The sequence below is a fragment of the Centruroides sculpturatus genome, unplaced genomic scaffold (genome assembly GCF_000671375.1).
Source record: "Centruroides sculpturatus isolate CEXI.00-Female unplaced genomic scaffold, Cexi_2.0 scaffold1424, whole genome shotgun sequence".
NCBI lineage: Eukaryota > Metazoa > Arthropoda > Arachnida > Scorpiones > Buthidae > Centruroides > Centruroides sculpturatus.
Window position 1 is genome coordinate 65,081 of NW_019385601.1, and position 18,338 is coordinate 83,418.

General features: G+C 27.7%; 1 protein-coding gene and 1 pseudogene across 1 annotated transcript in view; both read right to left on the reverse strand.

Moving 5' to 3' along the window:
• Nucleotides 1-18,338, reverse strand: part of LOC111640488 — a 40,495-nt gene that overhangs the window by 6,271 nt on the left and 15,886 nt on the right. Inside the window, exons 6-8 of the mRNA XM_023386492.1 lie at nucleotides 10,163-10,265; nucleotides 9,800-9,898; nucleotides 7,100-7,210 (exon numbers count right to left, since the gene is read on the reverse strand). Of these exons, the coding sequence (XP_023242260.1) occupies nucleotides 7,100-7,210; nucleotides 9,800-9,898; nucleotides 10,163-10,265 (313 nt within the window). The remainder of the gene's footprint in view (nucleotides 1-7,099; nucleotides 7,211-9,799; nucleotides 9,899-10,162; nucleotides 10,266-18,338) is intronic.
• Nucleotides 17,170-18,257, reverse strand: LOC111640486 (annotated as a pseudogene).

Genomic DNA, 18,338 nt, shown 5'->3' on the forward strand with positions numbered 1-18,338 from the left:
TCAGAAAATATATTTTCTACATTTATTTTTTGAAATTAAAAATTAGATTTTTTTCCCCTTCATTCAATATTACATTATCTATTTCCAATACTGTTTTTATTTGAAATTTAAAATTTTAAATGAATACATTTTTTTCGAAATTAATGAAATATTTTTTAATATCAAGTTTTTAAATATTTTAGTGAGATTGTTTTTAGAGAGAATGGGAAAAATAGCATTCTTTCGATCTGGGACAGAACCTATGGTTTTAACTGAAGAACAGAGGGAAGCAAGAAGAAACGGTAAATAAATTTCTTTTTAATTTTAATTTTGATTTATTTTTAATAATAATAATTATCAGGAAATTCTTAGATATATATTCAAACAACATGTAAATAAAACAATAACATTTTCCTTCTAGCTGTGCTATCATCTCAAGGCCTGACTGGCCATTTGACAGTTTTGATAAATGCCAGAGAGACCAGTGCCTTCTGGGGCTGGTTAACATGGCACTGGAGTTATACAAGAAATGCATAACTTTAGAAATATTTTTTATATAAAAATTTAAAGCATAATACTGTATGAACAAAAGACATAATGCTTTCAACTGGTTTGTCTGAGAGTGTAATAAGTATGTTGCTATCTTTGTCTGTTGTATTTGCTTAAATAAAGATAGCAATGTATTTAAGTATTTGAATATGCATAGTTCTGCATTGCTGTTCAAAATAACCTATTTAGTTAGTCTTCTTTTTCTTTTATTTAAACAAGGTTTTAAGCCCAGTTTTTAATACAATGCCAGGATTGAATTTTGTTTACACATTGACCCTGCTTGACTTTGGTCTGGCATAGTACTAAGTAGCAGTAAGTCAAGTAGAATACATTCCTTCAACACCCTAATGATAATATGTGTGTAAAATATTAGAACAGCTGTTTAATAGTGATGAAATATATATCTGCTTACAGATTTCTTTCACTAAATTTCTTAAATTTCTTCTATTGAATATATTTATCAGGTTTTCTATTGTTTATGATTTTTGTTACTTTTTAAATATTCTTTTTAAAAGTAATTATTATAATTTTTAAAGTTTTTTCCATCAAATTTATATCAATAGAATTTACAACATATATATAACAGCAGAAAGATAGAATATGAAAATATTCTATCTTTCTTTCATCATAGTTCATTAGGTAAATGTTGCTTATCATTAATATCATTTAAAATCAGTTGTAAAAAACTTAACAGCAGAAAGATAGAATATGGAAATATTCTATCTTTCTGCTGTTAAGTTTTTTACAACTGATTTTAAATGATATTAATGATAAGCAACATTTACCTAATGAACTATGATGAAAGAAAGATAGAATATGAAAATATTCTATCTTTCTGCTGTTATATATATGTTGTAAATTCTATTGATATAAATTTGAGGGAAAAAACTTTAAAAATTATAATAATTACTTTTAAAAAGAATATTTAAAAAGTAACAAAAATCATAAACAATAGAAAACCTGATAAATATATTCAATAGAAGAAATTTAAGAAATTTAGTGAAAGAAATCTGTAAGCAGATATATATTTCATCACTATTAAACAGCTGTTCTAATATTTTACACACATATTATCATTAGGGTGTTGAAGGAATGTATTCTACTTGACTTACTGCTACTTAGTACTATGCCAGACCAAAGTCAAGCAGGGTCAATGTGTAAACAAAATTCAATCCTGGCATTGTATTAAAAACTGGGCTTAAAACCTTGTTTAACTAAAAGAAAAAGAAGACTAACTAAATAGGTTATTTTGAACAGCAATGCAGAACTATGCATATTCAAATACTTAAATACATTGCTATCTTTATTTAAGCAAATACAACAGACAAAGATAGCAACATACTTATTACACTCTCAGACAAACCAGTTGAAAGCATTATGTCTTTTGTTCATACAGTATTATGCTTTAAATTTTTATATAAAAAATATTTCTAAAGTTATGCATTTCTTGTATAACTCCAGTGCCATGTTAACCAGCCCCAGAAGGCACTGGTCTCTCTGGCATTTATCAAAACTGTCAAATGGCCAGTCAGGCCTTGAGATGATAGCACAGCTAGAAGGAAAATGTTATTGTTTTATTTACATGTTGTTTGAATATATATCTAAGAATTTCCTGATAATTATTATTATTAAAAATAAATCAAAATTAAAATTAAAAAGAAATTTATTTACCGTTTCTTCTTGCTTCCCTCTGTTCTTCAGTTAAAACCATAGGTTCTGTCCCAGATCGAAAGAATGCTATTTTTCCCATTCTCTCTAAAAACAATCTCACTAAAATATTTAAAAACTTGATATTAAAAAATATTTCATTAATTTCGAAAAAAATGTATTCATTTAAAATTTTAAATTTCAAATAAAAACAGTATTGGAAATAGATAATGTAATATTGAATGAAGGGGAAAAAAATCTAATTTTTAATTTCAAAAAATAAATGTAGAAAATATATTTTCTGATTTAAACTTTTTAAACATTAAAATATTAAGTAAATATTTCTATTTAATATTAATTTTTAATATTAATATTTATCATCAAAACCTTTTTCTAATGTTTGTACTGATGTATGATGACCTGGAATAACTTCTACTTCAGGAATGCAATATACAGGATAAAGAAACCTTACACCTAAACATCTCTGAAATAAATTTAAAAAAATTATTTTTTAATATTAAAATATTTTATTCTTTAAAACAATTAATAATAATAGTAATAAATGAATGAATATGTCTAGAAAAGTGTGCTTCCTTCTGGTCAAGACTGGCCCAAGGAAAAGTGGGACCTGGTGCAAAGTTCTCATGTAGGGTCTTTTAATAATAATAAAAAAAGTTTTGAACAACAAAATAATATTTTAATGATAAACATACCATCTGTAAAATAGATTAGCAAAAATTAATTAAATTAGTGAATAATGAAATAATCAATTTTTAAATTTCACAAGAGTTGGATCATGCAGGATTGTGAGGCCTTCTGCAATTGCACCATTTACACTGGTAAATTGGTAAGTTGGCCCTGCTTCTGGTACATTTTTTCTAGATATATAATGAAATTAAAGCTCAGTAAAAAAAAAGAGCTTAAAACACAAAATAATTACAATATCCTCAGTATATTCCTAACAATTCATTTGATTCTAATCTGTAAAGGTTTTCTGACTTCATTCATTACAAGAACATAATCAAAATACCAACATAAAAGATATATTGAGAAAACTGGAACACAATGAAATTTGGCAATTTGAGGCAATCAGACAATTTTAAAATGGTTGTGGATTATGTATTGAATGAATTCTATAACTACTTTAAACTGTAACTGCAAACTCATCAAACAACTTTTTCTTTAATCGAAAAACACTAAGAGATCTTTAGAATGTGAAAAATACTGTATGTGCCACAGACATTCATCTGCCATTGCAATTTTTCTGAAATCATCAAATACATACATTATCCATACGGGAGCATCTAATAAATGAATAGGAGAAAACTAATAACTATTGCCGTTAGTTCTCTCCTATTCAGTTTTTGTACATTCAATCCATGCTTTAATTGATAATATTGAACATTACTAATTTAATTTTATCTTGAAAGCTGATAAATTTCTAGCAATTATCCCCTATCTATATAATGATGTCATTTCAGATAACTTTGACCATGAAAATACATAGCTTATTACGATAACAATTATTATTTTATGAACTCATTGCTTGTTTCATTTCTACAAACTGCTGACTAACTTATGGATGTCTCTTTGAAGAGAAGCAGGGATTCATGACCAAGATTATAAATACAAGGTGAAAAATACAAATAAAACATATTTTAAAAGACAGCACTTAGAGATACTTGCAAAATACAGCACATTATTCACAAAACTATACAACACATCACATCAGCTTGCAAGCTTTTAACACAAACTGACTATTTACATCAATATAACCAAATAGCAAATACATCAAAACTTGCATACAAACATGAATACTACATCCCCAAGAACAATTCTATAAATACACACTTCAGACAATCATAGAAAAGAACACACAAAATATAACTGCCATAATCACAGATAAAACCAGACATTACATCCATTGATAAACAAAATCAAATACATTATAGAAGTAAAAATTTCCATAATATATATATATAAAATATATACACTAAAAAAATTAGCAAATNGTTAGGCTTAACATCGACGAAAATTCAACGCAAAGCGACACGCAACGGAGAGAAATTTCAACATGGGATAAATTAATATATTTTTTCGTACATGATTCGTTATCTGAAAAATAAGTTATCTGAACCACCCCAGTCCCCAATTGATTCGGATAAATGACGCTCTACTGTACTATTCTTAAGACTAAGTTTCCAAGTATCAGGAAAGTTTTTTGATTTGTTGTTTTGGTTTTGTTCTTGAGTTAGATAAATTTTCATTGAGAATTTTATAACTTTTGTAGTTCTTGTTTTCTAACAATTTTTGTATTTTGTATTTAAAAAATTGTACATAGTCGGTTTTAGAATAATAATAAATCTAGTTACTTTTTGACTAGTAGTCAAGTATTTATTTTTTGAATTTTCTAATACTAATAGGTATATCTTTTTAAACAAATTCATTCGTGTTTGCCTATTTAAAAGTCCAGGCCAGGCACTGACCAACCCTCATTTTTGTTTTTGGTCTATGTAATGCCATAAATGTTAGGTTATTTCCAGGCATCAAAAAAATTAACGTTACATGATTTTTTGAAAATATTGATAAAATAAAAGAGGTAATTATTCTTAGAATTTTTTATTGAAAAAATGCAGTTAGGAATTTATTGAAAAAATGCAGTTAGGAAGTTATTGAAAAAATGCAGTTAGTAGAAAAACTATATCACTCCATTTCAGTCTGTTGCTTCCCTTTACATTTGGCACATTTAGTAATTATATGTCTTGTTTGCAAGCATTTTTACCACAGTCTTGACAGATTTTGTTCTACTATTCTTGTTTTCTACAAAAAAGTCATCTGTCTAATTAGCTGATTGCTTGACTCATTGTCCTAATTATTTTCTACAGTCTCTCCTATCTTTTCACTCAGATTCAGTGTCATAATCTTTTTTCCTATCAGTTTTTTGACATGTTCTAAAGCACCATCCAACAACTTCTGGGTCAAATTTGTATAAGAATGAGAAATATCATGAAAATTTAGCCATCTTAAAAGCTGTTTGGTATATTTTCAAACTAATATAAGTCTAAAAATTTTTTGAAACCTATGAAACCATTGTTAAATAAAGATATATATGCAATAAATATTCAAAATATAAGCAACTCTTTCAAATACATTTAAAAAATAAATAAAAGTAAGCACAAACTATATTTATATCACAAAGTGTGTAAAGCAAGTACACTGTAGATACAGTATCACCTAATTTAAAGCTGAAAAACAATAAAACAGATAAACACAAAAATACCATTTGATATTCAGATGGTGACATATGCTATGAATGGCAAATGCTGCAGAGCACAACTGCACCACTTATGTACAATGTCTTATACAAGACATTATTGAAATTGTGTGGCAATTTGCCATGGGCATGCCCACCAAAGGGTTAAACCAAGATGGAAGACATTTAAATTTACAAACATTGAAATTTGAATGTAAAAATAATGTATTTTTATATACATGTCACTATATTCCATTTTATCTAATGACATTAAAAGAAAAAAGCAGGTGATTTGACCTTAAATTAACAAAAATATAATATCAATTATTTCATGTAAGACATTGAGCTAATCTTTTAAAAGTTTAAATATTGCAATTCACAGGTGTGGAATTTCTAAAGAAGATTTATTACATAGCCCTAATGTAGATATCTACAATGATTCTTGGATGATAAAAATAGACTTGTGTTCAACACAATGTGAGTAGTGATGTTTCAGCTCTTAAAGGTATAAGGTTAAGGTTTAATACACTGCTGGAGAGTTCTGTAATATGTCTATTGTTTATGATATCCTCTGATATTCCATTAGTTGAGTTGAAAGTTTTCTGTTCATAGGGACTGTAAACTTTGAAATTGACTAATGAAACATCAGGAGATATCATAAACAATAGACATACTATAGAATTCTCTAGGAGTGTATTAAACCATAACCTTATACCTTTAAGAGTTGAAACATCACTAATCAGACAGTGCATTGAATACAAGTCTATTTTTATCCGGGAATCATTATACATAACTACATTAGGACTGTGCAATAAATCTACTTTAGAAATCCCACACCTGTGAATTGCAATATTTAAACTTTTAAAAGATTAGCTCAATGTCTTACTTCAAATAATTGATATTATATTTATGTTAATTTAAGGTCAAATCACCTGCTTTTCTCTTTTCATGACATTGTATACAAAAATATATGTTATCTCTACATCACTATATGCCCTCAATTTTATGTTCAAATTTCAACATTTGTAAATTTAAATATATGTTCCATCTTGGTTTAAGCAAACATTCTAACAATATAAAATATTTTAGCCGAGACAATAACAACTTAAAAAATTCACAAATGAATTTTTCTTTGGACTAACTGTGTAAGTATCCTCTTTTGTTGTCCCTTCAAACACCATCTGGAAATAACAATTTCACCGGCAAAGATGACCTTTCTTTAGAGGCTACTATTTCCCACCTTAACATGCAAAACAATAAAAAAGTTCCATCTGTTCCATGTGGCATACACACTTTAAAAAGTATACATTTTAATAAAATATTTTAGCTGGGATATAAATAAATAACAACTTTAAAAAATTCACAAATGAATTTTTCTTTGGACTAATTCTGTGTCTTCTTTCACTGTCCCTCCACCAGTGAAATTGTTATTTTCAGATGGTGTTTGAAGAAACAACGAAAGAGAACACTTACACAGTTAGTCCGAATAAAAATTTATTTGTGATTTTTTAAAGTTATTCTAACAGTATTTTTAATGTATTCTGTATTGCCTGACATCAGTTCAATATTGAAAGTACTTGCTATTTTTGTTATCATTAAAATATTTTAATGCCAAAAGACAGTATCATTCATGTTTATAAATTATATTTTAAAAACATAATCAAAACTTACTTTGTTCTCCACTAAGTACATTTAAAATAGTTGCATCACTTGCAAGATCTGGTACTGCAAATCTTACTTTTCTTAACTGTCCTTTATTATTTTTCAAATATCGAATATATGCTGTAATATTATTGAAAATTGTTTTACTTAAGATCATTGAAATAAATAATTATTTTATTATAATTACTAAGAAACAAGTTCAATTTTGAACAAGTAATAAACATAAAAACTTATTATGTATTCTGAAATCTAATTTGATTAAGGTATACATAAAATTAATATATGTAAGAATAATTAGTTTTATGTATGTCTTATTCAACGATCAAATTATTAACTGCTTAAGAATTTGCTAATTATTCTTTAATTAGAAATTTTAAACTTTTAGTACTTTTACAGTGTATAAAAAATATTATATAAGATTGATTTAAGATTGATTTTGGTAACCTCTTATAATATATTATAATATAAGAGGTTACAAAAAACCAAAATAATCATTTAGCTAGTGTTATTATCTCTGGTTATTCAAATTTATAATTTATCAGTTGTTATGTAACTATTTATTTATTTATTTATTTTGAAAGCACATGTGGGTAACACAAATAATTCTTTGAATTAAATGATTCTATAAAAACATATATGCAGAGTAAATGCTTTAAAATTCATATATTAATTAAATATAAAAATTTATCACACAATTTACTTTAGGTTTGTATAAATTTGAAAACATCAAATGTGTATGACTTATTTTGCAAATTTTTTACACTATGTATCCAATGACAAACAATTGTCAGATTACATCAGGTTATATCAGGCTAATACTGCTACTAATTATTAAGTAATTTGGCCTAGGAGTAGGCATTAGGCACCATCTCTAAACCAAAGGCCAAATTACTTAATAACTAGTAGCATTATTATAGCCCAATGTAATCCAGTAATCATTTGGTGTTACTCTAAAGATTGTGTTATTGGATGTTTATATGTAATATGTTTTTACTGAATTATTTTTCTCTAGAAAAATAAATGAATAATACAGCAATATTTGACAACTAAACTTTTGCTTTGCTTAAATATTTAGTTTTGTGAGAACAAATTGTACTTTCATAAAAACTAAACTATCTTTTAGTTATTAAATATATCAATTAATAAAGACAAATCTTTCAAACACATTATGTAACTCAAATACCAGTGAATTCATTAGCCATATTTACCTACTTTAATGTTTTGTAATGTATTAAACATATCAACAATTAATATTAATTATTAATAATTTTTTGAAAAGGCATCTTTTTATAATTTTTAATTCAATTAGCAATTTCAAATACATTCAAAGAAAAGAATATAAAAAGTATTGGTTTTAATAAAAAAAATTAATACATGATTATATAAATTATATCTATTGTATTCTGTATCATCTTAGTTTATTGTGTGCTCAAAGTTTTATTGATACTAACATGCAAATATTTCAATTAGAAAACACATATAATTTTAAAAAAAGAAACTTAATTTTAGTTTTGTCATTATAGAAATGAAATAATTTTATAAAAAAAGCTTAATGAAAAAATTAGCTAAGAATAAACATTAAAAAAAAAAAAATTATGCTGAACATTTAAAAGGTTTTTTTTATTTAAGGCTGTTCTTGATATAATTAGTTTATTTTCTTTCATCATAGTTCATTAGGTAAATGTTGCTTATCATTAATATCATTTAAAATCAGTTGTAAAAAACTTAACAGCAGAAAGATAGAATATTTCCATATTCTATCTTTCTGCTGTTAAGTTTTTTACAACTGATTTTAAATGATATTAATGATAAGCAACATTTACCTAATGAACTATGATGAAAGAAAGATAGAATATGAAAATATTCTATCTTTCTGCTGTTATATATATGTTGTAAATTCTATTGATATAAATTTGAGGGAAAAAACTTTAAAAATTATAATAATTACTTTTAAAAAGAATATTTAAAAAGTAACAAAAATCATAAACAATAGAAAACCTGATAAATATATTCAATAGAAGAAATTTAAGAAATTTAGTGAAAGAAATCTGTAAGCAGATATATATTTCATCACTATTAAACAGCTGTTCTAATATTTTACACACATATTATCATTAGGGTGTTGAAGGAATGTATTCTACTTGACTTACTGCTACTTAGTACTATGCCAGACCAAAGTCAAGCAGGGTCAATGTGTAAACAAAATTCAATCCTGGCATTGTATTAAAAACTGGGCTTAAAACCTTGTTTAACTAAAAGAAAAAGAAGACTAACTAAATAGGTTATTTTGAACAGCAATGCAGAACTATGCATATTCAAATACTTAAATACATTGCTATCTTTATTTAAGCAAATACAACAGACAAAGATAGCAACATACTTATTACACTCTCAGACAAACCAGTTGAAAGCATTATGTCTTTTGTTCATACAGTATTATGCTTTAAATTTTTATATAAAAAATATTTCTAAAGTTATGCATTTCTTGTATAACTCCAGTGCCATGTTAACCAGCCCCAGAAGGCACTGGTCTCTCTGGCATTTATCAAAACTGTCAAATGGCCAGTCAGGCCTTGAGATGATAGCACAGCTAGAAGGAAAATGTTATTGTTTTATTTACATGTTGTTTGAATATATATCTAAGAATTTCCTGATAATTATTATTATTAAAAATAAATCAAAATTAAAATTAAAAAGAAATTTATTTACCGTTTCTTCTTGCTTCCCTCTGTTCTTCAGTTAAAACCATAGGTTCTGTCCCAGATCGAAAGAATGCTATTTTTCCCATTCTCTCTAAAAACAATCTCACTAAAATATTTAAAAACTTGATATTAAAAAATATTTCATTAATTTCGAAAAAAATGTATTCATTTAAAATTTTAAATTTCAAATAAAAACAGTATTGGAAATAGATAATGTAATATTGAATGAAGGGGAAAAAAATCTAATTTTTAATTTCAAAAAATAAATGTAGAAAATATATTTTCTGATTTAAACTTTTTAAACATTAAAATATTAAGTAAATATTTCTATTTAATATTAATTTTTAATATTAATATTTATCATCAAAACCTTTTTCTAATGTTTGTACTGATGTATGATGACCTGGAATAACTTCTACTTCAGGAATGCAATATACAGGATAAAGAAACCTTACACCTAAACATCTCTGAAATAAATTTAAAAAAATTATTTTTTAATATTAAAATATTTTATTCTTTAAAACAATTAATAATAATAGTAATAAATGAATGAATATGTCTAGAAAAGTGTGCTTCCTTCTGGTCAAGACTGGCCCAAGGAAAAGTGGGACCTGGTGCAAAGTTCTCATGTAGGGTCTTTTAATAATAATAAAAAAAGTTTTGAACAACAAAATAATATTTTAATGATAAACATACCATCTGTAAAATAGATTAGCAAAAATTAATTAAATTAGTGAATAATGAAATAATCAATTTTTAAATTTCACAAGAGTTGGATCATGCAGGATTGTGAGGCCTTCTGCAATTGCACCATTTACACTGGTAAATTGGTAAGTTGGCCCTGCTTCTGGTACATTTTTTCTAGATATATAATGAAATTAAAGCTCAGTAAAAAAAAAGAGCTTAAAACACAAAATAATTACAATATCCTCAGTATATTCCTAACAATTCATTTGATTCTAATCTGTAAAGGTTTTCTGACTTCATTCATTACAAGAACATAATCAAAATACCAACATAAAAGATATATTGAGAAAACTGGAACACAATGAAATTTGGCAATTTGAGGCAATCAGACAATTTTAAAATGGTTGTGGATTATGTATTGAATGAATTCTATAACTACTTTAAACTGTAACTGCAAACTCATCAAACAACTTTTTCTTTAATCGAAAAACACTAAGAGATCTTTAGAATGTGAAAAATACTGTATGTGCCACAGACATTCATCTGCCATTGCAATTTTTCTGAAATCATCAAATACATACATTATCCATACGGGAGCATCTAATAAATGAATAGAAGAAAACTAATAACTATTGCCGTTAGTTCTCTCCTATTCAGTTTTTGTACATTCAATCCATGCTTTAATTGATAATATTGAACATTACTAATTTAATTTTATCTTGAAAGCTGATAAATTTCTAGCAATTATCCCCTATCTATATAATGATGTCATTTCAGATAACTTTGACCATGAAAATACATAGCTTATTACGATAACAATTATTATTTTATGAACTCATTGCTTGTTTCATTTCTACAAACTGCTGACTAACTTATGGATGTCTCTTTGAAGAGAAGCAGGGATTCATGACCAAGATTATAAATACAAGGTGAAAAATACAAATAAAACATATTTTAAAAGACAGCACTTAGAGATACTTGCAAAATACAGCACATTATTCACAAAACTATACAACACATCACATCAGCTTGCAAGCTTTTAACACAAACTGACTATTTACATCAATATAACCAAATAGCAAATACATCAAAACTTGCATACAAACATGAATACTACATCCCCAAGAACAATTCTATAAATACACACTTCAGACAATCATAGAAAAGAACACACAAAATATAACTGCCATAATCACAGATAAAACCAGACATTACATCCATTGATAAACAAAATCAAATACATTATAGAAGTAAAAATTTCCATAATATATATATATAAAATATATACACTAAAAAAATTAGCAAATATTTGGAACTCACAAAATAAAGTGTCTGTGGAGAATTGGTAAGGTACTTATTGCACCTATAATCCTTTCTTGCATAGACATCATATTATTGGGTTGTTCGGAAAGTAATTTTGTTTTTTTTTTCCGTGGAAAAAACACAATATTTTTATAATAAATAAATATTTTATTGATCATTTTGATCAAATACCTGTTTTCATCATTTCTGGTAACAGCATGATTTCACATTCATAAAAGTTTTGATTGTTGCTTACAAAAAACTGATCAAAGTGATTTTTGACATTTGTCATTTCAAGTAAATGTCTTACAGTTAAAAAAAATTTGTATAGACCGGAACAAGTAATAATCTGAGTGTGCTCGATCTGGCAAATATAGTTGGTGTGATAGCACGTCCCATCTAAGTTATAACAGTTTCTGACGAGTTACCAAACTTGTGTGAAATTTGACATTATCATGGTAAAACACTACACCTGTTTTGTTGATCAATTCTGGCCAAAGTACCAAATTCTGGTAAAAGTGCAAAAAAAAAAAAAAAAATTCCTTAAAATTCCACCAAAGAGAGCATCTCTCTTTAAGAACAGGTGGAACCCATATATCAAGCTTTGAAACAAAACCAATTTTTTTCAAGTAATCATAAACAGTTCAATTTGACAAATTTAATCTTTTAGTGATTTCACATGTTGTTATTTGGCAATTTGCTTCAATCAGTACCTTTATTTTGTTTTCATTGGCTTCAACTGGCCATCCAGAACGTGGTGCATTTTCAATATTGAAATTACCAGAATGAAATTTTGTAAACTAGTTTTGGCACTGTCGTTCTGTCAATACACCTCCATACACATCACATAATTTTTTCTCGCTTGAACAGCATTCTTACCTTTTCTGTAATAAAAGAGCAAAATATGCCGAAAATGCTGCTTTCGATCTTCCATATTTGATGGGACACAAAAAAATAAACAGTTGCACAAAATCAAACAAAACTTTTTACAAATAAGCCTTAAAATGCTGGCTGTCAAAATATATAATGATAATATGGTTTAGAATGAAAATGGCGGGGAAAATATGACTAATCCGTCTAGTGGTAAAAAAAAATTAAATTACTTTCTGAACAACCCAATATATACATTACACAAAAGATTTGAAACATCGGGGCTTCACAACAGCACATACCTCATGCTACAGAAAGCTACACATATACAATACCATACCATACCATACCAAAATGTCACATAGTCATTGAAAGCTTTAAACACAGATACATATATGAACATCATGTAAATAAAGCTAGGCTAGACCAAAGACAAAGTTATACTTTGACTTTGGTCCTGCATAGCTTTGGACACCATTATATATGCCAGAAGAAGAGTCAACCAATACCACCATTATAATAATAATAAATATTAACATGAACTCAGAAAAAATTAAGTAGCAAATAATGATGATATCCATAACATTGAATGATATGGATTTGATTTGATTGCTCAGCTTTTATGTGCTGTGAAAAAATCTAAGCTTAATTCAGATAAACATTTTCAAAAGAAAGCAAAAGGAAAATTGAAAAATGATTCAATTCACTTCACAAATTTTATTCTCACTGCCATTCTGCAAAATGAATAGGCAGGTGCAAATCACAGCAAATACCATTTTTTCATTTTTTGACCTTTTCCTGCCCTTTGGAATCTGAATGAACTTCATTATACTTTTATCTAAAGAAGCAGAAAATATTCTATACAAGAGTCACATCATGTTATCATTTTCTAATGATATTTTAAATAATAAATGAACACTTCAGAGTTCAAATGTTAAATTCAACAAAAATTCACCTTGAGTTTGAATGATGCTTTGAAGTTCAAACTGCACACATAGTGAAAAATGCAGTCAAAATGTAAACACAATCTGTTGTGCATTCAAGTCATCTCTCACTCTTGCTCTTGCATTACACTCATATGTTTTTTGAGCTTTTATCGTTTTATTTGTGGTGTGTTTGATTATATACAGTATGTTATTTGTGAATTTTTAACAATTTCATCTTGTAATTTTGCAAAATTTCATATAATACTTGTTGAAAAACAAACCCCACTTAAAACAACTATATTAAACTTTATAGAAAAGATTCTAATCAGTTTGATTCCTTTGTTAATTCAATTGTCATTCCATAAATACTTATAAAATTACAGTTATAAATATTTTTATACTGATACTGATCTAAAACATATGCACAACATAAAACAAGAATGTTGGATAATGGATTTCCAAGCAAATTTCATTATAAAAACAATAAGATTAGAATTTGTTTAAATTTGCATACCTAATTCATTATTAGTAAATGTGAGATCTAGCTGGGGGTACAGAGTAGTTTATTACTCTTGTATCACTTAATTGGCTTCTAGTTGGTGAAACTAGTTCTCTAGTTGTCCAAGAGAATGGCTTTTCCCAATCCAAGGAAATCGAGTGCGGAGGGACTTACAGTTAAAATAAATTTAGAGTGGAATTTGGTGATGGCGAATTCACCTTCTTCCTTGTCAGGACCTGACACCAGTTAACCAATTTTATATTCGCAGATTAACACGCGATTGGATATGATATGGATTTGATTCAGAGAGTTATCAAGAGACATTTCTTTAACAATAGTAGAGAAAATTTTAATAAACTAAAATGAACAAAATCATATAAAAATGGAAATAGTTAAAGACAATCGATTTAGAAAATGAATAAATCAAAATATATGTGCCGAGAGAGAGAGCTCACAAATTCATGATAAGCATACAACCTCTTTAGTTGACTTTATCTTCTTCTTAATTTGTCGATTTTACTTCATTTCTCCAGTTCTCTGACTTCTGTTCATAGAGAGGTCTTGATAGGCACAAAATAAAATATCTCTTTCGTATTTCTAACTAAACTTATCTTTAACATGGAGAAATTATGTCTATGGACGTTGGCTTTAGCATATGATACTACTCCTGACTAAGGGTGTTGGCCTTAGGAGCATTGAATGGACTATGTCTTCCCTTCATGGGATCTTCTGGCGTACTCCCAACTAAGGGCGTTGGCCTTAGTGAGCCTATATGGAATATGTCTGGCTTCGATGAGGTGCTATGGCGTACTCCCCGAATCAAGCAGATCTTTGCCTATATCCTCTGATTTAGGGCCAATCAGCTTATTTGTCTTCACACACATGAACAGATGAAAAGGGGAATTATTGAGGGGTCGGTAATTCCCAGTGTGGTGAGATTTATAACAGATAAAGGAAAAACAAAGGATGCTTCAGTTTCCGTTAAAGGAAGTGGCTGTTTTATCAGTTTTCCCACATTACAAAACTGTTAATTTCACACCAAAATGAAAGAATATTTTTCTACAATAATTTAATTTTATTTTTAAATCGTTAACTAGACCCAGGGGCTATTCGAATCTCACATAAAGAATAATTTTGAAATTCCTTTATTCCTTTAATTTATAGCAGAAAATTAAATTATAGATGATTAAGACTTATTTAAAAAATGCTTCCAAATTTCCAATTAGTGCTACATTATATATATATATATATTATGTATAAATAATAGATAAATGGAAAACACAAGAAGTTAGGTGCCTATAAAATTTAAAGCAAGAGGAAAAAATATTATATTATTTGGTATATTATAAATGACCTTTAAGATATAGAATCTTAGAACAAAATTATTAGGATTATAATATTTTGTTAAAAAATCAATCAGAAAAAGTAGTTTCTATCATGTATAGAATTTATCTCTGTATAAAATATAATCATATAACATTAGGTTAATTATTATTCTATCTATTAATAAACACTATTCAAATTCAATTTGAATATGATTAATGATCTATAAATTTATAAAAAATATTCTGATTAACATAACATTACTACGCCACAAAGATTTAGTTAACACTAGTATTGTGTTTTATTCCAAAGATACCTGGCAAATTTTCCATCAAATTCCTTTATTAGTTGAGTCGATTAAAGGAATTTGATGGAAAATTTGCCACGTGTCTTTGGAATAAAACACAATACTAGTGTTTACTATGCCACAAATATAAAACAGGACACGGTTTCAAAAAACAAATAACTAAATCTGCAAAATAATTTTTTCTAAATGCTTTATAAATAAAGAATAATTTCTTGCAGATTATACAGAGGTATGCAAAAAAAATTGCATTATCCTAATATTTTCTGAAAATCTGATACAGTAGAGCCTCGAAAACTCGGCACTCCGGATAACTCGGCCATACCCTGGCAGGGCAAAAAAATCCTTAGTTAATAAATTTTCATGATAAAGACAGCTTTATGCCTCATAAAGTATTTTTCTGAAGTCTGTCTTATCAGGTAAATTACTGTACACAGTGTATTCATTAATTTTCATTTTCATGTAGTAAAGGCTCTATGCCTTCATAAAGGACGTACTTTTCCTTTGTTTAAGGGTATTTGGGCAGTTTATTCTCTGTTGTATTCTAAAGTAAACAATACATACAAGTATTTTCTGAGGAAACACTCATACTTATTTTTTAAAATCCCATTCCCGATAACCCGGCATTTTCACAAACTCGGCCACCCTTCAGTTCACATTAGGCCGAGTTTTCGAGGCTCTACTGTACAATTGCACAATAATTTGATGAAGTTACATCAGCTATCACTAAAACTGTATTTTATGCCTCCTACATAAGAGTAATTACATCATCCTGTTGGTGGTATAAAAGTGCCATAGAGTAATCAAGGCCAAAGGTAGCCCCACTAAATAGTATTACCACACACATTTTCACTTTTTATTCACACTGGTTGTTAATGTCTCCTTTTGTTCTTGATAGATACAGCAGTGAACTTGTCTTTTGCTTTTCACAAGTTGTGTTAATAGCTGTTTTATTTATATTTAATTAATTCATTAAATAAATATGTTCTAAATCTTACTATTATGGGTTGGATTATAATATAAATTAATCCAGAAATACATCATAAATTTAAAAAAACTAAAATCATATTTTTTTAAATCCAGATATGAAAAGTCACATTTCTTCTGACTGACAAGGACTAAGCAGATGAGAATATCATTTAATATATTTTAATACCACTCTTAATGTAAATGCATTTTGGGCAGTTCATTCTTTACATAACATAATTAGTAAAATTNCCCAAAAATAAAAAATATATACTTTCTTACTATGTTTATTTATATGTAATAATAAAAATACATATATACACAGTCTTGCATTTTTATTAGTCATGTTTTTTCCATTTGTAGGGGTTAAAGAATCTGTCTAATGTCAATTGCTTTTCTCTCTTCTTCAGGATTTTTTGGAAGTAATTAATAGCATTGTCATCGTAGAGATCCCCAAGCCTATTAACCTCAACTTGGTTTGGATGACATTCTAAGACAGTTGTTCTGATATCCTCCCACTTCTTCAAAAGACCTTTAATAGCAGATGTTGACATTGATCCTTTTTCATATTCCTCTTTTTCAAAAGAAAACACATCTCACTGAGTTTCTTGGTGTTCTTCATTTAAGCATTCTTGGAGTTCTTCTGTCATCAGATCAGTTTCAGATTCCATTATGAGCTCTGCAATGTCATCTTTATTCACTTCCAATTTCAGATCTCTAGCAGTTGTCACAATTTCATCCATAATTTCAGGGACATCATCTCTCTCTCTCTCTCTCTCTCTCTGAATGCAGGAGGGAAACAGCTTTTGCCAAGCAGAATTCAACTGTCGTTGAGTGACTTCTGACCATGCCTTTTGAATGAGCCGTATAGCTTCAAGAATATCAAATTTTTCTTTCCAAATCGTTTTTAATGTCATCATTGAGGAGAACTGGCATGTTTCAAAACACCGACAAAACAATGCTCGAATGTACAATTTCTTGAAACCTGCAATAACCTCTTGATCCATTGGTTGAATCAATGAAGTGGTATTTGGAGGTAGAAACTGAACTGTCAGCCAGGGAAAGTCTTCCAGCAAATTATCTTCAAGGTCTTTTGGGTGTCCTGGTGCATTGTCCAATACAACAGTGCTTTTAATGGCAATTCATTGGTCTGAAGGTAATCCTTGATGCTTGGAGCACAAACTTCAAACAGCCACTCTTTGAAGAGAGCCTGCGTTACCCATGCCCTTTTATTCGATCTCCACATCACTGGCAGTTTCTCTTTAATTATGGAATTTTTTTTTGAATGCTCTAGGGCAGGGATGGCAAACATTTTTCATCATCTGTGCCATAAATTTATAAATAATCTTTATGAAATTATTAACGTGCCACACTGAAATTGTCTAGCATAAATTATGATTCTTGTATTTTTTTTCTTTTTTGCATTTTTATTTTTTATTTTATGTTTTTTCTTTTCCTTTCACTCTCAAAACAAAAAATTATTATAATTCAATAAACAAAAAAATAAAAATTTTTATTAAATAATTCTATTTGTTGTTGAAAGCTTACATTTTCCACCATTCCCAAAATTCTCTCTTTCACCATATTCCTAGCTAATGGTATATCTTTAATTCTTTGGATAATTTTTTCTTTATTTTCGAAATATTCGAATAAGTATAGTGCACATTGC